General features: G+C 40.9%; 1 protein-coding gene across 1 annotated transcript; it reads left to right on the top strand.

Moving 5' to 3' along the window:
• Positions 1-21,855: 21,855 nt before the first annotated feature.
• LOC138910015 (uncharacterized) lies at positions 21,856-22,251 on the top strand. The gene has a single exon (XM_070201235.1). The coding sequence runs from the start codon at positions 21,856-21,858 to the stop codon at positions 22,249-22,251; it is 396 nt and encodes a 131-aa protein (XP_070057336.1).
• Positions 22,252-23,499: the final 1,248 nt, after the last annotated feature.

Here is a 23,499-nt window from a genome sequence, read left to right as displayed (position 1 = left end):
AATAAAATGCCCATATAAGAAAAAGCAACACATAGAAACAACAAGTCTCAATCAACAATATCCAAATGTCCAGTTAAAACATAATAATTTTCAAAATACGAACTTGATATACAATTTTGGTTGGGAGATCATTAGCACCGATATTCCACCTTCTTTGTTAGCACGGAGTCCGATCACGCCCGATCGGCTAGGCCATCTCCCCACGAACATTGTGGTTTGACAAGTGATGCGAAAGAAAGTTGTTACCAAGGGTAGTACCACCATGTGCGCAACAGAAAGTCCGATCTCCACCCGATCAGCTAGGCTGCCTTTCCACATATGCCGTGTGGGTTGACTTTTCCAATCCACAAAGGTTCCAGTTTCATCCCAATTAAGGGGAATAATATCACAATTTCCCAAAGGTTCTAATTTTATCCCAAATAAGGGGAATAATCCCAATCCACCCCTACACCGGCACGTGTAGTTTCAGGTGTGGGCCCTATGACCCACCCTTCCTCGGTTTTGCTAATGATGCTCCCAAAAATATTTTTTTGATTTGATTTGAACACAAAGGTAACATAAATACAATTGTACTCACCTCAACATCTTTCACATTGTATAAATTCTCATTAGTATTTCCAGTCATTCACAACGACAATATTTCCTTGGCTCATTTGGCCATTCACAAGATTCTTTATTCCTAGCACGATGGCCGTTTTTCATATTTCACACTTTCACCTCTTTCAATTTCAAAGATCACCATCAAATATCAACATATAGAATATTTCAAAAATCATATACTTCAAATCCATTTGAAATGGAAACTTCAAACACAAATGGTTTATTCCCAAAGAATGAGGCATACCAACCAACGATACAAACACACATGAAAATCATAAATAATCAATACACCATTTATTCTTGCAATACTCTTCCCCGGAAATGACAATGTACAATTTCAACACACGAGTATATAGAACTCGTATCACACTGGATATATTTATAAAACAAAGCATTAGTTAAAGCAGCCACTGATGGGCATGAATTGAGTATAAAAGCTCTTAGGCAAATTCTATTTTCCAAATAACTTTTTAAACAGTGGAGTCGAGGCTTATTTCGTATTCTTTATCGCATCTTCTCAAATCATTTGCACTACTAGCCACAATCATAACTTAAATTCTTGGCACGTTGGCCATACTCTATTTTTTTAGTCCGCTTATTTTATTTTCAAGCATCTTTAAAGATTATCAACAACAAGACACTTGCAATCAAGTCCTTAGGTACACATATGAGCAATTATGAGTCTTAAGCATATCGAGTTTTTCTCACCCAATTGTTATACTAGTTCTCATTTAAAACACGACTCAAAGCCACAACATTTTAATAGGCAAACCATACTTTGAACATCTATCTTTCGACATAAGGCTCATTCGGAATAAACAAGTTCATAAGGAATAACCCGGAATATAGAAGTTAGGAATCTTGAGCCAATCATACTTGATCTTACGGAAACATTATGGAATTCGATTCTAAGAGAGAAAGTTTAGCCGACATACCAATCTTTGAGCTTTCCTTAAATTACTACAATGTTCCGAAAATTCTAGCAATCCCAATCTATTTGAGACATAAAAAAATTGAACACAAATTAGGAAGATATTCATGGTTTCAGCTCATTTGAGAATTTTATCAAACACTAGGTGCGCAAATTTGGCTACAAGGTTCTTCTATAAGATTTTCTTCATTCCACAACCCAATCTTTACTTATTTTAGCTCAACAATCTTCCCACAAACTTTATTGGTACAAGCATGTATAATTAACACTCTTACACCCAAAAATCATACCCCAAATCACCCATCTTTTACCCCAAACTCAAAATTAAAGACTAGGTGTTTGTATATTACCTTTTGAGTGAACATCTTGTGAGATTTTCTTGTTGGATTCCAAGGTTTGAAAAAGATCTTGATGAACAAAATACTTCATCTACTTCCTCTCTCTAGAACACTCTCACTTCTCTCTAAAATATCAGGTTTTAGGTCAAAAATGACTTAACCCCTCTCTCTACCCGGCCTTGGGGATATTAAATGAGCTCCTACGTGCGCGGCCGCACACCTGGGCAAGTGGCCGCGCACCTGAGGCAGAAACTCTCAAATATGCTCGGCCGCGCATCTAGGCGCGCATATGACACATGTCCAGTAAAATGGCCATAACTTTCTATAAAAATATCCAAATGACTAACAGTTTGATATGTTGGAAACTAGACTCAAAGGGATTTAATTGGATAGGTAGATCACCACCTAAACCATTATATTGAGGGAGTTATATTCATTTGAAGTCGGGTCTTGTGACAATTGAAACATCCTTTTCACTTAATGTGTCCAACTTGTTCCACACAAGTTCTTGCCAATTCCAAAACTCCTTAGTACATTTCAACACACCTTAATCATACATTATCAATTCAACATGATGTGTCTCTATTCCATAGGTCTCATTTAATACTCAAATACGTTATTCCCAAATACCGTTGGCACACTTTAAAATCATAAATCATTAGAAAATGTTTACGGGGCCTTACATAACAAATGCCTTAGTAACTTTCATTGATCTTATGAATCGAGTCTTGAAGCCTTTTCTTGACTCCTTTGTGATAGTGTTCATTGACGATATTCTTGTATATTCACGTAAGTCGAGAGGACCATGCTGATCATCTCAAGGTAGTTATGCAAACCCTATATCAGCACAAGTTATATGCAAAGTTTTCAAAGTATGAATTTTGGCCTAAATCTGTCACATTCTTGGGTCGTGTCGTCTCTAGTGAAGAACTTAAGGTTGATCTTCAGAAAATTACACCGTAAAGAATTTTCCTAGACCTACTACCTAAACTGAGATTCGCAGTTTTTTGGGCTTACCTGGATATTACAGAAAGTTTATGCAGGGATTCTCTACTCTTGCCTCTCCGTTGACTAAATTGGCGTAGAAGACGGTTAAGTTCCAATGGTCAGATGCTTGTGAAGGGGGCCTCCAGGAATTGAAAGCAAGATTGACTATGGCACCAGTGTTGACCCTGCCAGAGGGTACAAATGGATTTGTAGTATATTGTGATGCTTCAAGAATCGGGCTTGGGTGTGTATTAATGCAACATGGCAAGGTGATAGCGTATGCTTCCAGGCAACTAAAGAATCATGAAAAGAACTATCCAACACATGATTTAGGACTTGTAGTGGTGGTGTTTTCATTAAAAATTTGGCGTCATTATTTATATGGGGTCCACGTGGATATATTCACGGACCATAAGAGCCTTCAATACATTTTCAATCAGAAGGAGTTGAATCTGAGGCAGAGGAGGTTACTTGAATTACTTAAGGATTACGACATCGATATTCTGTATCATCCGGGGAAGGATAATGTTATGGTGGATGCTCTTAGCCGGAAATCTATGGGAAGCTTAGAACACATGGAGGCATATAAAAGGCCATTGGCCAAGGAAGTTCACCGATTGGATAGTTTGGGAGTTCATCTTGCAGACTCTAGTAAAGGAGGGGTGCTTGTGCAAAATATGACTGAATCATCACTTGTTGTAGAAGTCAAGGAGAAACAATACAACGATCCATTATTGGCACAATTGAAAGAGGGGATTCATATATACAAGACCATGGCCTTTTCTCTTGGCATGAGTGATGGTACACTAAGGTACCAAGGGCGTCTATGTATTCCAAATGTAGATAGTCTCCGGGAGAGAATCATGATCGAGGCTCACACTTCTAGGTATTCCGTGCACAAAGGCTCTACAAAAATGTATCATGATCTTAAGGAAGACTATTGGCGGAATGATATGAAGAGGAATGTAGCGAACTTTGTGGCGAGATGTCCAAATTCTCAGCAAGTGAAGGTCGAACACCAAAGGCTCGGTGGGTTGGCACAGAACATAGAAATTCCAATGTGAAAGTGGAAAATGATTAATATGGACTTTGTGGTAGGACTACCTCGCACTCCTCGTAAGTTTGACTTGATTTGGGTGATTGTGGATTGACTCAAGAAATCAGCACACTTCTTGCCGGTTAAGGCTACCGACACTGCGGAATAGTATGCTCAGTTGTATATCAAAGAAATAGTCAGGTTGCATGGCACTCCAATTTCTATCATTTCTGATCGAGGGGCATAGATCAAGTTTTGGAAGAAATCTCAGCAAGGTTTGGGTACTCAGGTGAATCTTAGTACAACCTTTCACCCACAGACTGACGGGCAGGTAGAGTGGACTATTCAGACGCTTGAGGATATGTTGCGTGCTTGTGTTTTAAACTTCAAAGGTAGCTGGGATGATCATTTGTCAGTCATAGAATTTGCCTACAATAATAGTTATCATGCTAGTATTCAAATGGCACCGTTCGAGGCTTTATATGGTAGGAGATATATATCTCCCATTGGGTGGTTCGAGATTGGGGAAGCAGAGTTGATAGGGCCAGACCTCGTGCATCAGGCTATGGAAAAAGTTAAGATTATTAAGGAGCGATTGAAGACTGCTCAGAGTCATCAAAGGTCCTATTCGGATGTTCAACATAGGGATTTGGAGTTCAAAGAAGATGATTGGGTATTCTTGAAGGTTTCCCCCATGAAAGGTGTAATGCAATTTGGTAAGAAAGGAAAATTGAGTCCGAGGTATGTCGGATCGTACAGAATCATTCAGAGGACCGGTGAGGTGGTGTACAAGCTTGAGCTACCACCTGAAATGTCATTAGTGCACCCGGATGTTGAAGAAAGTAGTTGGAGACCCGACAACCATTGTTCCTGTTGAGGCTATTGAGGTTAATGAGGAATTAACTTATGAAGAGATTCCAATTTCTATTATTGATCGGCAAGTCCGGAAGTTGAGAAATAAAGAAATTGCCTCTGCGAAAGTGCTATAGGGAAACCAACAAGTTGAAGAGGCTACTTGGGAGGCCGAGGAAGAAATGAAGAAGAAGTATCCTTATTTGTTTGAATAGCTATGTAATTATAAAGTTGTGTTCTATGAAAATGCTAAGAGTTACCTGCTATGAATTTTGTATCATTTGTACAGTTGATGTTAAGGGTGTTCCTTTTCTGGTAATATATTGCTTATGAGGCCACAGTTGGTGTTGTTTTATGTTATATTGCATTATCGGATTAATTACATGTTGTTAGGATTGGTTTTCGGGATTCTCTAACAGGTGGATAGGCCCACTTACAGGGGAGACTCTAGCGAAAGTTTTGGAAATTTAGGGAGTTAGTCAAAAATGTGGAACTGCAGGTGTGTGTTATATCGGCTAAATCACATTGAATGCTAATGATGGATATTGACCCTCATTCGAGGACGAATGATCCTAAGTGGGGAAAATGTAAGGCCCCATAAAATTTCGCAAGGGAATTATAGTTTTCGTGGTATGTCTCCGCGGCTCAGACTTTTTGGGGTTGAATAATGCACTGGGGAATAAAGGAAAAGGTTTGCCAGAAAAATTCATTTCTGCGGCCCACTATGCGACCGTAGAATCACTTAGCGGACCGCATAATGGCCGCAGAGTGAATCAGAAGCATGCCAGATTGGAGGAAGGTGTGTGGTGCATAAGCGACCGCAGATCCTATTCCCGAGCTTCATTTTTGGGTTTTTATAACCTGACCCTACTTCGTTAAATAGACGATATGTACCAGCTTTTGAGCAAAAACCTAATATTTTGAGGGTCAAAGAGTGCCCTAGAGTGGGAGGGAGTTCTTCAACAATTTATTCTTCAATTCTTGCTCGAATCTTGGAAAATTAACAAGGAAAACTCACTAGGTCTTCATCCTAGAGGTAAGATTCTACATCCTAACCCTTCATTTCGAAAGTTAACTAGAAATGGGTAATTAGTAAGATAATTCTTGGGTATGGGAGTTGGTTATTTTGCATGCATGTGTTATCAAGGGGTGTAAGAAGATTGTTGAGCTACAAATGGTAAGGAATGGGTTGTGAGATGATGGAATCCTCCATAAAAGGACCTTGAAACCTTAATACACACCTAGTGTTTGATAAAATGCTTAAATGAGCTAGAACCATGATCATCTTCCTAATTTTGGTTCAATTTGTTACATTTTCAAAACAGATTGAAGTTGCTAAGATTTCCGAAACATTTTAGAGTTTAAGGAAGCTCAAGTGAGGTATGTTGGCTAAACCCTTCTCTTAGAATTGAACCCCACATTATTCTTGTAAGTTTCAAGTTGTTCACCACGAATAGATTATTCCAAATAAGCTTTATGACAAGAGATATATGTTCTGTACATGTTCCAAATGTTATTGTTGTGTTGTGTCACTATTGTGAGAACGTGTTCAAGGTATGGATTGTATATATAAATATTTTAACTTCAAGTCGTGTTTCAAATGAAAAATGTGATGCTAAATTGTGTAGAGATTGTGATTGGGAATACACCTCCACCCGCATACATTGGGGTGAGGTGGCAAGGCCGCTTTGTGTAGAGTTTTGATATTGTGGAATACACCTCCACCCACGTACATTGGGGTGAGGCGGCGAGGCCTCTTTGTGTAGAGTTTCTTGTATTGTGAGTGCACCTCTACCCGCATATATTGGGGTGAGGTGGCAAAGACGCTCTGTGTAAAGGTAGTTGTAGAGAATCCCCGACTGGAAATTTATAAATGTTATTGGAAGGTCTTAACAAATCTGTTTGACTTTTATGGCTATCTAAGCCCTATGATTGTTACCATGATTCATCATATTCATGTTGTAATTCAAAATTCTTGAATAGATGTTTTGGTTTTCATACCAGTACTATTCGACATGTGCTAACGTCCCTTTTACCGGGGGCGATGCATCTTTAATAGATGCAGGTGGTTCCACAACAAGAGACATTGATCAGTGATAGCGGTACATCCTCTTCCCAGCTGACTTGGTGAGCCCCACTTCATTTCAGGGTCATGTATCTTTTGTTCATTGTGTATTGTGTTTGAGGTATAGCCGGGGCCTTGTTGTCGGTATTATCATAGTACTCTTCTGTATCAATATAGGATCCGTAGACATAGTGTGTGTTGTATATGGTGATGGGGAAGTCAAACAATGTTATGTTGTGTTTGAATTACTTGTTCCACTTCATACCATGAAAAATGTGTGTGTAATTTGAGACCTTACAATGAAGTAACTAATGGTAATGAATTTGGTCTTGTCTACATGATCTCCTTATTGGTTAAATAACACGGTTATGTATTATCTTTAGATCATGGGTGAGTTTGGGTAGAAAGTATCTAACATGCTTGCTTGACCGGTTTCACTCGGTTGAGCACCGATCGCGCTCTCTGAGTTCGGGGCGTGACAAACTTATCACGGACTATAACCGAAAGCGAGTAGAAAACAATTACCCTAATCCTTATGGTGAAAATTACCTCCAAAATTGCCCAAATCCGAGCGCCATATCTCAAAATATGATAAAATGAACAAACCCTTCGGTTAAATTGAAGTCTACCAGGCCTTTCGTAAGTGCGAACTAATGGCCGCTTTTGCGACAAAATCTCGCTTTTGCGAAGAACATTAATATTCCGACCCCTCGCACCTGCAGACAAAATCTTGCTTTTGCGACAGCGCAAGTGTGATAAACTTCCGCTTTTGTGGACCTCCTACCCAGGTAGCCCTTTCGTTTCTGTGCCTCATCTTCTGCTGTCGTGATTCCGCAGATGTGCCCCTTCCTCCGCCTTTGCGGACATACCTGACTGCCAAAAATGCAATTCTGTGCCACCTCTGCCGCTTCTGTTGCTCCGCACCTGCATCCAAGGTTCCGAAGGTACGGTCACATCAGGTCTCAGCCAAAAACCAGCCTAACTAACATGATCCAAAACGATCTGAAACCCGTCCAAAACTGACCCGAGCCCCACGGGACCCTGTCCGAACAAACCAACAAGTCCCAAAACATAATGCAGACCTACTCGAGGCCTCAAATCACCCATAATAAAATCAAAACCACGAATGGCACCTCAAATCAAGCTTAATGAACTTATGAATTTTCAACTTCCAAAACTCGTGCCAAACCATATCAAATCAGCTCAGAATGACCTCAAATTTTGCACACAAATTCCGAATGACGTAACGAACATATTCCAATTTCCAGAACCACAATCCGAACTTGATAACATCAATTCAACTCCCGGTCAAACTTATAAACTTTCCAAACCTTCAAATTGCTAATTTTTGCCAAATAGTACCGAAACCTTCTAGAAACATGCAATTGCAAATTCAGGCATACTCCCAAGTCCAAAATCACCATCCAGACCTAACGGAACCATCAAAACTCCGATCCGGGGTCAAATACACAAAATTAAACTTGGTGAACTCTTTCAACTTAAAGCTTCTAAAATGAGAATCATTCTTCTAAATCAATTCTGAATCACCTGAAAACGAAAACCGACGATTCATGCAATTCATAAATCATCATACGAAGCTAGTCATGGCCTCTAACCATCAAACAAAATGCAAATTCTCAAAACAACCGGTCGGATCGTTACATTTCCCCCACTTAAATATACGTTCGTCCTCGATCGTGCCAATAGTCATTCTCAAGCCATCCAATCACCGTATAACCTCCCCATACACATACCCATGGGTGATCCCACGTCACCCCAATATATATAAGCCCGACAACACAACCTAGCTAGAAATCCTTACTTCAACCTTGGCGCATAAACCTTAGAATCAAATCTCCAACATCCCAAATCCATTACAAGACCCGAAACTCGCATCCACACACTGAATAAGTCTGAACAAGCCGTATCAAGCCATAACCATGATCTAAGGTGTAATCACACGATATACTACATAACTCAGATACTCATAGCAATAACTTTTGGCCACAATAGTTGCTCAATAACAAATCCGATACAGGTAACAACCTCATATCAAATAAAACCTTGTTATAAAACTTCGTACACCACCAAATGATAAACGAAGCACGCAGAAAATCATAACCACTCATCAGATCAACTAGTCATGAAGCTTTCTTGCCCGATAGGAACCATTGCTGAATTATAAGCTGACTTTCGATATTATTCTTTCAAACATACTAAAATCAAATCCGATAGCACTCATTCCAGGTCCAGTGACCTCATCTAATCAAATACAAGTTGCTCTACTAACATGACACCCAATACTACCTAAAGACACAAACCGTGCCATCCGTGCACCAACAAGCAACCACTCAAATGTACCCAAAAATGGAAAGAGAACTAACTAAGAAAACCATCCCGCAATCTCAACATGTACCACCACAAGCGCATTTGCTATAAACCCTCACAAAAGGAGAACTAAGACACATGAGATCTACCCAAGGGATCATATCCCAACATAACTCTGCCTGCAATGCGTGACCCAATCCAAACACAAGTCCACATGAAATACCTCGAGTCATAATGCTCCAAATCAACCATCATACGCAAATCAACATCAAGTACACAAAGTGCATGCCCATAACTATGGAGAAACAAATAACACAATACACCCCAAATAGGAAAAGACTATAACCAAGGAATAATCAACCATTCAACACCCCAAGAACTATCTAACTCGAATTCCGCCACAAGGCCCAAACAGAACCACATCATGAGTGCAAATAACTGCCAGATCACGACCCAACGTAGCATAGAAGAGTAACACATAAATTATATCAGAACAAGAACAAGCTTAACTCTAAATGAATGAAACAACCCTCAACAATAGCCACGTTGAGTCAACAAATCAGACCCGGTGTAGAATACACATCCTCAAAATACACATCCTACCAATGGGCCCCCAAACCAACTATGGTCATCCACAAATAGATAAATAACGTTCTAAAAGTCCACCATAACCTAACCATACCACATAGTATTAGCTGTCTAACTTTGACCATACCTTCACAGGCCGCAACCAAGGAATAATCTGCCTCTGAGAACTCCCAGTCTCCAAATCCATAGAACACATGAATCACCATAATCGATCCCGACTCCACCACTCGAATGACTAACACATCTCTCATACACAATCATCCCACGAGAAATACTTCCATAATTCTTCCGTGCCATATAGAAAAATATGAATATCAATAGTCGATCAACCAGGCGAGTACCGCAGTACCAATGAAGCATCTGTAAGTCAAAACACAATGCGCCTTTTGAAATGCACACTCTTCTCAGGTGATACCAGATAGCACCAGCCTTTTTCTAAACATCTAAAACCATCCATACGGCCTAGAACTCATGGCCTTCCCTTCAAAACTGAATCACAAACTTGCACATGCAAATCTCAATCTCGCACGTCGCACCGCATCTATCAGGCCATTCTATGAAAACACGAGAATTCCATTATCAACTTTGAATCACAAGTAAGATACACACTCAATCAGCAAGAAACCTTCCACTTGAGTCCATCCAGGAGGAAATCACAATGTGCAACAAGCTCCTCATGCCGGTAGAGGACATCCATCTCAAGCTATGATAGAAATCATCGAGAATTCTTCAAAACCCATCAGCACATGACCAAGCCATCAGAACTGAATCCATCTAACTCAACCAAGTCACGCAGGTTTCTCAACCTAAGAGTATTGCCACAAAACATCGGTAGAACCACTCCACACCAAGAGAACCAAAAGAACTAGTCATTTCTATTACCGTGCCGATCTAAACCACTACCAAGCTGACCTATTTCTTTGAGTTCCTCTCGACTCGCCTTCAAGTTACCACTCCTCATTGTTAGCATACTACGGTCCTTAACCCAACGCTCACTATAAGAGATCCTAGCATGAAACCACGTCCCCCTTAAGCCCATAAGCCACTGTATTCCCTCTTAAGCACCCAAAAGTACCAAAACTGAGATACCCACTCTAAAGAGATCTTCTGCAAATCTGGAGTTGTTTCTTTAACCTTTCTGATACTAAAATGTAGAATCCAATAATGATACAGAAATACTGCAAGTCACGATACAATCCAATGCAAATCTCAGATCTTAGCCATTTACAAATCCCGAAATTCCTCAAGTACCACATATGAATTTTGAACCCGTTAGAACCTTCTTGAGAGTCATCCACCCTATCCAAATCCCAAATGCACTGCCCAAATAAGCCAAACGACCTGTGCCCCATTAGTACACCAACACCCTAAGAAGTAACCCATATTTGTAAGTAACCGAGTGAATCCCTACACCCTGCACATTACCTCCACCATGAATAACAACCTGAATCATTCCCAGATATTTTATATATCCATAAAGGGTAATACATCATGTATCCAGTAATTTCCTTACTCAAATCATCCTCGAAATTAACCTATTCAATTCATAACCGATCCATAAGTATGCCTTAGACCAAAACTAATATAACACATAACCATGAAATCAAATTGTCGATAGCAGACTCCCCCACTTGGCTCAAAGCCACATAATATAATATCTGATAACCCATAATACCCTTACTCCATTATTGCCATAATCCCGCACTATAATTCAACTAAATCTTCCATAAGCTCATGTAGCTCTTATCATAAAAATAACTCAAATCATTTTCTACACTCACATTCATCCTCGTGATGGTCAAGCCAACTTCCTCAGGCGATCCAAACTCAAATTATGTGACATATAACCCACTGGTAGAAAGAAACTCTCCACAAAACATCCTAAGAATCACACATCCGTAGACTACCCCGCAGGTGATAACCCCCTTGCTTATTCTCAAACTAGCATCTCTCTACGCCCTACCATGGTCACAACCACTATGCAATCGCTAAATTTTCCCGAGTCTGAACTTGTCAACAAAACATAAGAACATACTTTATTTCATATACGAACAACTGAAAGATCCCTAACACACTCGTAACTAAAAATCGAACAATACATCAAGACAAAAATCAAGCACCCAATAGCCCTTTTCACATCCCAAGAAAACTCTTCTCATCACATCCAAACCATCAAAACACATCCCACACTCACATCATACTCATCATATAGCCATCCACCCACTCACTAAGCCTTAAATCCCCCTTCTAGGGACACTACTAGACGTATAAGTCTAAAAGCACATACTCGCACAACCGAAACCACCGAGCCCAAGCTGCGATCTAAACCTGGCCGCAAGTCCTCCAGACTGGCCCACCTTCACAACATAAAGAACACACTTCACCCCTCATCTATGACATCGCAAGCCATCGAGGCACAACTGATATCGAGCGCTCACATAACATACAATTGAGTGGAAGGAATTCAAAGAGATATGCATCAAGCTAAATCAATGCCGCAGGATAAGGAAAGAAAGATGGTAAGTTTATACTAGATGCCCTATAGCCGCTTGAATATAGCTATGGATGTTATCATACTGATCCGCAAGACTCTACGAGACACTTGTTCTAACTCGTAGAACCTATGAACCTAGAGTTCTGATACCAACTTGTCACGACCCAAAATCCAACTAGTCATGATGGCACTTAACCCAACTCGCTCGATAATCCAAATAACAGTCAATACAACTATAATGAAATAATAAGGGGTCAATAAATGAAATAGCTGAAACTTCATACAATATCCCAAGGACTGGTAGTACTAGTTACGAGTCACTAAGACTTAGATTAGAAAGCTGATATGAAATAATACAAAAATAGAATCCAAATCTTAACTACTAAGGACAGGTAGTAGCTATATTTGGAAGGTAGGTACATCTTCAATGCCAACTCCCGCCAAACATAGCCGCATCAGCTCCCAATTCTGCACGCAAGGTGTAGAAGTATAGTATGAGTACAACCAACCCCATATACTCAATAAGTATCATAGTTAACCTCGACGAGGTAATAGAAACAAGAATTATAAATGATACTCGCTATCACCCGTACAGTTCATAAATTCAATAAGTATAGAACAGATATATGATCAAATCAGGAAATCTCAGGTGAAACCACCCTGGTGCTCACAATTCTTTGTTTTAAACTGTTCTACTCAGTCAACAATCTAGAATATAAGGAAGATATGCAAGTAAATCTGGTAAAAAGTCAAGAAAAATTGCAAGTAAAGATAAAATGCAATAACCAAATATCAGTCCGTTACAACGCGCAGTTCGATCCAAATAACAGTAAGCCAATAAGGCCTGTTGCAGCATGCAACATGATCTAAAAAACAATAACCAGCTCTCCCAAAGCTCACATCAACCAGAAACACATCAGTTTCTCACAATCCGCGTGTACACTATCAAGAGAGAAATATGAGAGGGTGACCCTAGGGGGATGGATATATGTCCACGTGCAAGCACAACCAATTCAACGTGCTATCAACCCGGCATGATTACAAGCTCAATATCATAATCCGCCCGGCATGGTCACAAGCTCAATATCAGCCTCACAGACAACTCATGTACTGCATGGACAACTCACATACTGCACGGACAACTCACATGCCAATAATTACAATCCGCCCGGCATGGTCATAGTCATAACAATACAATCCGCCCGGCATGGTCATAGGCATAAAAATACAATCTGCCCGACGTGGTCACAATCATAACAACACTATCCGCCCGGTGTTATCACAGGCATGGTAACACAATCCACCCTGCATGGTCACATGCATAATAACATAACCCTCCTGACGTGGTCATAGGCATTCAATCCAAGTCATATCACACAAAAGCAAATATACATGAACACAACTTAGCTTAACAGTCATAACTTAAAGCAAATATCCAAGTCTTAAATCGACAATGTCTTAATGAAAATAGCAACTATCGAGTTCAATCAGGAATTTAACCTCTATGTAAACTCAAAACATGGATCAACTAGTGCCTCAACCAAGTTTAGATAATTTACTTATCATCCAAGTTTATGTGCTCGCACATGGGTTCAACCCCCACACTTATGCGTAGCTTTTATAAATAACTCAGGCAACTAGTGCCTCAACCAAGTTTAGATAATTTACTTACCTCAAGCAAGCCAAAGAAAATACTAAGCAGGCCAAAAAATACTCAAGAAATGCCATCTCGTGCGAATCGACCTTCAAACGACTCGAAACTAACAAAAATCAACTCTAAATTATCAAATAATGCCTAAGGAAACAAACCCAAGCGATAAAGGTTGAATCTTTAATCAAATACTCAAAATCAACCAAAAAGTCAATCCCAAGCCCGCACCTCGAAATCTGACAAAACTCAAAATATCTGACTACCCATTCAATTACGAGTCCAACCACACTAATTTCACTCAAATACGACTCTAAATCGATGTTCAAAACTCAATAATTCACTTTAGGAAAGTTTAGATAAAAACTCCCAGTTTCTCTTTTGAAATCATTAATCAAATACCAAAATCAAAGATGCAATCATGGACTATAATCAAAACCGAGTAGAAACACTTACCCCAATCAATATGGTGAAAATCGCCTCCAAAATCACCCAAATTCGAGCTCTATAGCTCAAAATATGATAAAATGAACAAACCTTTCGATTAAATAGAATTCTGCGAGGCCTTTCGTAGGTGCGAACTAATGGCTGCTTCTGCACAAAATCTTGCTTCTATGAAGAACTTTAATATTCCGACCTCTCGCACCTGCGGACAAAATCCCGCTTCTACAACAACGGAGGTGCGATAAACTTCAGCTTCTATGAAGAACTTTAATATTCCGACCTCTCGCACCTGCGGACAAAATCCCGCTTCTGCGACAACGGAGGTGCGATAAACTTCAGCTTCTGCGGAACTCCTACCTAGGCAGCCCTTCCGCTTCTGTGCCTTATATTCCGCTTCCGTGATTCCGCAGATGCGCCCCTTCCTCCACATTTACGGACATACTTAACCTGAACAAAATGCTCTTATGCGCCACCTCTACCGCTTCCGAATCACCTGAAAACCAAAACCGACGATTCGCGCAAGTCATAAAATATCATACGAAGCTACTCATGACCTCGAACCATCAAATGAAATACAAATGCTCAAAATGACTGGTTGGGTCGTTACATACATGGGTGCTTTGCAACACTTTAACCTGATAAGTGGAGATTTTAACCTATTATTTGCTCTCTTTTACTTGTGTTTTAGGCCAAAAATGCTTGAAGGTATTCTCGAAAACTAATGAAATATGCTTGCTTGCACGAATTGTTCAATATGAGCCAAAGGAATCAAAATCAACTCACAAAGGAGTCAAAAATTGAACGAAAACCAAGGCTGGGCAAAGAGGTCTGAAGCGCGGACCGCACAAATATTGTGCGGCCGTGATCAAAATTACGCGGTCCACGAGGGGGAGATCCTGAGAGTGATTTTTGGTCTAAATGATGAGCGCGGACCGCACTAGAAATATGCGGCCGCAAAAGTCCCTGTGCGGCCGTGATTAAAATTATGCAGACCATGATGACTAAGATTCAGAGAGCTAACAACTTGAGCAAACGAGAGAAGTGCGGACCGCACCAGAATTGTACGACCGCGGAATTCCTTGTGTGGCCGCGATCGAAATTATGCGGTCGGCGAAATGAAGAACCAGATACAGATCCAAAAGAGAAGAACACGGACCGCATCATAATTATGCAGCCACGAAAGCAAGAGTGCGGCTGCACTCAGAATTATGCGGCCGCACAACCTCCGCAGGGGCATTTTTGTCCGATATTTTTAGCTCAGTATAAATAGAGTTTTTTGTCATTTTTAGGGTATGTCAGGTTATGTTATGTTCTGTATACGACTGACTTTTCGGTTTTCGGAGTTTTTTTACTAGATTCACTTTTAACATTAGATTTTAATTTCATAAATTAATATTATGGATTTTATCTTCATTTCATCTTTAATTTCTGTTATTTCCATGAGTAGCTAAACCCATAGCTAGGGTTGTGACCCAACCCTAGTGTGGGTATTTAATGGGTGTTTGATTTTAGGGCTTGAATGTGAATGGGTTAGTGATATTTAGCCTAGTTCTTGCTATAACTCAAGAATTAATGGTTGCAAACATTGATTCATACCTTTATGACTTAGTCTCTACCTGAGAAAGAGGGACTAAGTCTAGGAAAACTAGGCTAACAAGGAATTGGGGTGAACTCAAGAAATTGATAGCCCCAATTAAAGGGTTAAACCTAGAGATAGTAATACCCAACTTGAGCCAATATCATTTGATTTGCATGAATACCCATTTAGACTTGAGAAAGCTAAATTGGGTAAAATAACTCAAAATACCGAGAGGTATAGAGTGAGTACCCGGGTGTGATAGCTATATTACAATCCCAACTAATCAAGCTTGTCCTAGATTTTGCTACCCGTTAGATATACACCTAGGTAGAAGTCACTACCCTAGTCTCTTTAAACATTTGAAACAAAAACAACAAAAATATTGTCCTTAGTTTCAATTATTGCAATCTTTAGAGTAAAGTTAAAAATAGAAAAACCAATCAAGTTTGTGGAAGTGTAATTAAAGCCAAAACTTTCAAGTAACTTAGATATACACCTAATCCCATATTCTAATTCCCTGTGGATTCGATCCCGACCTTTGTTGGGTTTATTATTGCAACGACCGCCTCGCTACTTAATTATGGTGTAGGTTTGGAACAGATCAACCATTGGCGCCGTTGCCGAGGAGTTAAACAGATTTAGCTATATATCTAGATATTTTTATGTTTTGTCTTTCTTTCCTTCCGAATCACTAATGTTGTTTGTGAATTGATTTTAGGTACAAAATGGCCCTTAACATGGCCCTTAACAATGAGCCCCTAGAAAATTTACCATTGGGGGAGGAGGTAGATGACGATCAAGTGGATGATGTTCATCTCGAGCCTCAAGTAAACAGGCGAGGCTGACCGCTTCCACAAAGGGCAGCGCACCAGGTGTTGCCGAATGAGGGCTATGCAAGTGCAATAGTTCAGCCCCGGATTAGGGCGGGCTACTTCCAAATTACCAACGTGATGCTTACACTGCTTGAGCAGCGGGGTTTCTTCACTGGAGCTCCACACCAAAATGCCTACAAGAACCTTAAAGGGTTTGTTGATACTTGTTGGGGGAGCAAGCAAACAAATGTCACCGAGGATGCACTGCGGTTAAGGCTATTTTCCTTTTATCTACGGGGAAAGGCTTTGGACTAGTTAGAGAGATTACCCAATCATTCCATCCACACTTGGGATGAGTTGGCCAAGAAGTTCATTGCCAAATTCTTCTCTCCAGGGCACATGGCTACACTAAGGGATGAAATTTTAGCTTTCAAACAAGAACCCAATGAGCCATTGCATGAGATTTGGGAAAGATATCGCACCATGGTCAAAGAATTCCCGAACAATGATATGACCGAGTCCATGATCCAATAGACCTTCTACAGGGGGATCAACACAAAAAGTTAGTATGTGGTAAATCAACTCGCTGGGGGTAACTTCATGAACATGCCTTATTCTGAAGCTTGTGAAATCTTGGATGAGATGGCAGACACCTCTTCGGCGTGGCAAAGTAGAGCCAATGTTCCTCAGGGTGAACCAAATGTTATTCACCTACACAAGGAGTTACATGATCATGGGCAAGCTATTGCAGAGTTGACAACCACTATGAAACAATTGGCCAAGGCTTAGCTTCAACAGGTTCAAGGGTCGAAACAGGTGAATGCTGTGGAAGGGGTGAACATGATGGTAAACAAGAGATGACAGCGAGGTCAACAAGTACAAAACCATCCAGAACAATTTGAGCAAAGTAATAGTGGGTATAATCATGATGATTCATATGATGAGCAAGATGAAGAGGTTCATTATGTCAACAATTATCAAGGTCAAAGAAGCAATTCTCCAAATCAACAACAATGTAGATCACAAGGAAACCAAGGAAACTGGAACAACCAAGGCCACCAAGGAAATTGGAGTGGTGGCAACAATAATAATCAAAGCAATTGGGGTAATCAAGGTAATCAAGGAAATTGGGGAGGAAATAATCAAGGTAATTGGGGTGGCAACAATTAAAGAAATTGGGGGAACAACAATAATCAAGGGGGTTGGAACAATAGCAATCAAGAAAATTGGGGGTCGGGTTTTCAGAGGTCCCCGACATATCAACAACCAAACAACCCGCCTCCATATCCGTCGTAAGGTCCTAGTTCTTCCAATAATGAAATGGGACGGATTGAAAACATGTTTAAGCAAATGATGGAGAATAACGCCGACTCCAATGCCCAATTAGCCTCCCACAACACTTCTATCCGCAACTTAGAGGTTCAACTTGGCCAAATTTCTCAAGCTTTAAATACTCGACCAAAGGGGGCACTACCTAGTGATACGGTGGTGAACCCAAAAGGTAGAAATACGGGGCATACAATGGCCGTAACAACAAGAAGTGGGAGAGGTGGAGTTGCTAGTACCTCAAACCAAAGAAGAAATGTGGGTGATGATGTGTTGGTACAAAATGATGATGAGCCAAGCCATGATTTTCAAGCTAATGAATAAGCGAGGATTGATATTGATGAAAATGTGGAGGAGACGCAAGAAGAAGTGAACCCGTCTAGGGAGCACGTGACTGACCTACCAGAACCGGTAGTGCCAAAGGGAGGCCTCCTCCTCCATACCCTCAAATACTTGTAAAGCAAAATAATGAGAATCAATTCAAGAAATTCATTGATATGATAAAATTTTTGTCCATAAATGTGCTGTTGGTTGAAGCCTTAGAATAAATGCCGGGATATGCCAAGTTCATGAAGGATTTGGTAACAAAGAAGAGATCAATGAACTATGAAATGATCAAAATGACACATCAAGTGAGTGCTATGGTGCACTCCATGGCTCCAAAGTTGGAAGTCCCCGGTGCTTTCACAATCCCGTGAACTATTGGGAGTGCAAATTTCACCAAAGCTCTATGTGATTTGGGGGAAAACATTAACTTGATGCCCTATTATGTGTTCAAAACGTTGGGGATTGGGCAACCAAGACCCACATCCATGAGGTTGCAAATGGCAGATCGAACAATAAAAAGGCCATTGTGGATAATTGATGACGTGTTAGTTAGGGTCGACAAGTTCATCCTTCCCGCAGATTTTGTGATACTTGACTGTGAGGTTGACTACAAGGTGCCAATCAATATGGGGAGACCTTTCCTTGCTACAAGGATGGCCTTAGTTGATATGGAAGCTGGAGAGCTCACCTTCCGGGTGGGCGATGAAAAAGTGGTGTTCCATGTTTGTAAATCAATGAGGCAGTCAAATAGCAACGAAGTGTGTTCGTTCGTGGACCTTGTGACCGAAGTAATTTTTAATGACACACGTGCTGTGATAAATGTGGAAGATACCTTGGAATTGTGTTGCTGAATCACGATGAGGATGAGAAAGAAGGCTTTGTAGAATGTGTCAATGCTTTGCAAGGAATGGGATCATATACTCATAAGCCCATAAAACTTTTCTTGGATCTCAAAAATCGGAAAAATCCACCAACAAAGCCCTCAATCGAGGAACCTCCCACATTGGAGTTAAAGCCTTTGCCTTCATACCTCAGGTATGAGTTTCTAGGCCCTTGTTCCACTTTACCTGTTTCTCTTTCCTCGTGCTTAACTAAGGTGCAAGTAGATGCCACCCTTGCGGTGCTTCAAAGAAGGAAGAAAGCAATAGGTTAGACATTGACGGATATTCGGGATATAAGCCCCGCCCTTTGCATGTACAAAATCATTTTGGAGGAGGATTCCAAACCTTCCGTGGAACATCAAAGATGATTGAATGAGTCCATGCAAGAGGTAGTAAAGAAAGAGATCATCAAGTGGTTGGATGCCGGGGTGGTTTACCCCATTTCCAATAGTTCGTGGACCTCACCAGTGCAATGTTTCCCAAAGAAAGGGGGCATGACTGTGATCACAAATGAAAAAAATGAATTGATCCCCACAACAACTGTCACCGGGTGGGGAGTGTGCATGGAATATTGAAAGCTCAACAAAGTTACGCGGAAGGACTATTTTCCGCTTCCATTTCTTGATCAAATGTTGGATAGGTTAAACGGACGTGCGTTAATTGCTTCTTGGATGGATATTCCGGATATAACCAGATTCTAATTGCACCTAAAGTCCAAGAGAAGACCACCTTCACTTGTCCGTATGGCACTTTCGCATTCTCGCGGATGCCATTTGGGTTATGTAATGCACCGATAACTTTTCAGCGGTGTATGATGTCCATCTTCACCTATATGGTGGAGGACTTTCTTGAGGTTTTCATGGATGATTTCTCTGTCGTGGGGGATTCTTTTGAAGAGTGCTTAGATAACTTAGATAAGGTATTGGCACGCTGTGAAGAAACTAACTTGGTGCTGAATTGGGAGAAGTGTCACTTTATGGTCAACGAGGGCATTGTCCTCGGTCACATGATTTCCAAGAATAGTATTGAGGTTGATAAAGCAAAAATTGAAGTGATATCCAAACTCCCTCCCCTACTTCCGTAAAGGGAGTGAGAAAATTTCTAGGTCATGCGGGGTTTTACCGCCGATTCATCAAGGACTTTTCTAAGGTGGTAAACCCCCTGTGCAAACTATTGGAGAAAGATGCCAAGTTCCTTTTCAATGAAGATTGTATGAAGGCATTTGAACTACTGAAGTATAAGTTGACTACCACTCCTATTATCACCGCGCCAAATTGGAGCTTACCATTTAAGCTCATGTGCGATGCAAGCGATGTGGCGGTTGGTGCGGTATTGGGGCAACGAATTAATAAAATCTTTCATCCGGTCTACTATGCTAGCAAGACCATGAAAAAGGCCCAAGTCAACTATACGGTGACCAAGAAAGAACTCCTAGCCATTGTCTTCGCTATGGAGAAGTTCTGCCCGTACCTAATGGGTACAAAGGTGATTGTTCACATCGACCATGCGACACTTCGTTATTTGATGATCAAGAAAGACTCTAAGGCAAGGTTGATGTGGTGGGTGCTTCTATTGCAAGAGTTTGATCTAGAGATTCAAGACCAAAAGGGTAGTGAAAATCAAGTGGCGGACCACTTGTCCCGATTGGAGGAGGAGGGGAGGCCACATGATGGCCTTGAGATCAATGATTCATTTCCTGACGAACAACTCCTTTCCATTTCTATGACTGGGATGCCATGGTTTGCTGATGTGGCCAACTATCTTGTGAGTGGCATTGTTCTGAATGAGTTCTCCTCAAACCAAAGGAAGAAGCTCAAATGGGACTGCCTGGACTACTATTGGGATGGGCCATATCTCTTCAAAATTTGCACTGATGGTGTTATCCGGAGATGTGTTCCAGAAGAAGAGCAATTGTGTATTCTTGAAGCTTGGCATTATTCACCCTATGGTGGTCACCATGGTGGAGAGAGAACTGCTGCAAAGGTCCTAAGCTGTGGATTCTATTGGCCTACCTTGTACAAAGACGCTAGCAAGCTTGTTAAGCGTTGTGATGAATGTCAAAGGGACGGTGGGATCTCCAAGAAAAATGAGATGCCTCTCACCACCCTCCTGGAGTTTGATATTTTTGATGTTTGGGGCATTGATTTTATGGGTCCGTTTGTGATCTCATGTGGGAACACCTATATATTGGTAGCTGTGGATTACATTTCCAAATGGGTTGAAGCCATGGCTTTGCCCAACAATGAAGCTCGGAGTGTGTTAGCTTTCTTGAAGAAGAACATATTCACAAGGTTTGGTACTCCAAGGGCCATCATTAGTGATGTGGGTTCACATTTTTGCAACAAAGCCTTTGACACTTTACTCTCCAAGTATGGTGTCACTCACAAGGTGTCAACCCCCTATCACCCCTAGGCAACTGGACAGGTTGAAGTCTCCAACAGGGAGATCAAGAGTATTCTATCCAAGACTATCAATGCAAATCAGACTGATTGGTCAAGAAAACTTGACGATGCTCTTTGGGCCTATAGAATAGCTTACAAGACTCCAATTGGTATGTCTCTGTATCAGTTGGTGTTTGGGAAAGCATGTCACCTTCCGGTGGAATTAGAGCATAAGGCCATGTGGGCGTTGAAGAAATTAAACCTTGAATGGGATTTAGCTGCCAATATTCGGGTGGAGCAATTGAATGAACTTGATGAGTTCCGGTTCCATGATTACTCCAGTTCGTCCTTGTATAAGGACAAGATGAAGTACCTACATTATAAGTATATCCGCTACAAAGAATTCAAAGAAGGTGACCTTGTTTTTTTATTCAACTCTCGGTTACGGATGTTTCCGGGAAAGCTTAAATCAAAGTGGAGTGGTCCTTTTAAAGTGGTACATGTGACTCCTTTTGGTGCTCTTGATTTGAAAAATAAGAATGGTGAGATTTTTAGAGTCCATGGGCACCAGGTGAAGCACTACCTTGGTAAGGTTGATGATGACCATGTTGTGGCATTGCTCCATTTCAAATGAATGATGGTAACATGCGTCATGCCACGGCGTAAAATCGGGCGCTTCTTGGGAGGCAACCCATGTATTTTTCTTTCTTTTGATTTTCTTGTTAGATTAGGCATTGTTTTGGACTAACTGGTTGCGAAGTGTATGCAGGAATTGGGTGTGCAGTGCAGAAAATGGACAAGACAAAAATTGGCCAAGTAGTAAAATTGTGCGGACCGCACAAGCCCTTCGCGGCCGCACAATTCTATGTGCGGTCGCACAGTTGAAAGATGGAAAATGCCAACTCTTTGAAGTTTGGACTGACAAAATCCCTCAAGGATTCGTGTCCGCGATCAAAATTTTGCAGACCGCATAGATTGTGCGGCCGCAATCATTTTTATGCGAACCGCGTCACAGAATCAACTGCCGAGTTAGAAAAGGTAAAGAGTGCGGACCGCGCCAAAATTGTGCGGCCGCACTCAGGTAAGTCAGTGGGCCAAAGTATAAATAGGAGTTTTTGAGATAATTCACACTTTATACTCTATGACCTCTCAAGCACAGTGCACTCTTTCTTGTTTTCAATCTTATCCCATACTCATCAATTGTTGATTTCCTACTGCATTTCATTACTGGTATGTTAATTTCAATAAATTAATTTCATCTTTTTCTTTTCTTTCCTCCTTGTTGTAGATTTCTTTTTTATCTAGGGTTAAATTCTTGCCAAAAATGTCAAATTGAAGCTTAATTCTTGTTTAGAAGCATGTGGGTAGTGTTTGAATGCATAATGGGGTCTGGGGTTAGTAGCCTTTATTGTTCAATTTCGACAAATCATGCCTAATTAGTGAAAACCCTAGTATTAATCATACCTCAGTGCCGCTCTGATTTAAATTTTGCGGCCGCACACATTGTTTTGCGGTCCGCGCTAGGGTATGCGGCCGCATACAAAATTGTGCGGTCCGCGATACCCTAGGTTGAAGGCACTTGTCATTTCTCAATTTGTGCGTCCGCACTCAATTTTGTGCGTTCCGCGTTTGGTTTTCGCAGCCACACTCAATTTTGTGCGGTCCGCACAATTAAACTTCAAAGACCGAGCAAATCGATTATGCAGCCGCACTTAATTTTGTGCGGTCCGCGATGGGTTTTCGCGGACGCACTCAAAAGTATACGGTCCGCGCTACGGTAACTTCTGAGAACCAGTAGTCTGAACTTGGGATTTACGCGACCGCACTCAATTTTGTGCGGTCCGTGATATGTTTTCGCGGCCGCAATCATTTTTGTGCAGTC

Source organism: Nicotiana tomentosiformis, chromosome 1 (genome assembly GCF_000390325.3).
Source record: "Nicotiana tomentosiformis chromosome 1, ASM39032v3, whole genome shotgun sequence".
Lineage (NCBI taxonomy): Eukaryota > Viridiplantae > Streptophyta > Magnoliopsida > Solanales > Solanaceae > Nicotiana > Nicotiana tomentosiformis.
The sequence above is the reverse complement of the archived record's forward strand: the minus strand, read 5'-3'. Positions and strand labels throughout refer to the sequence as shown.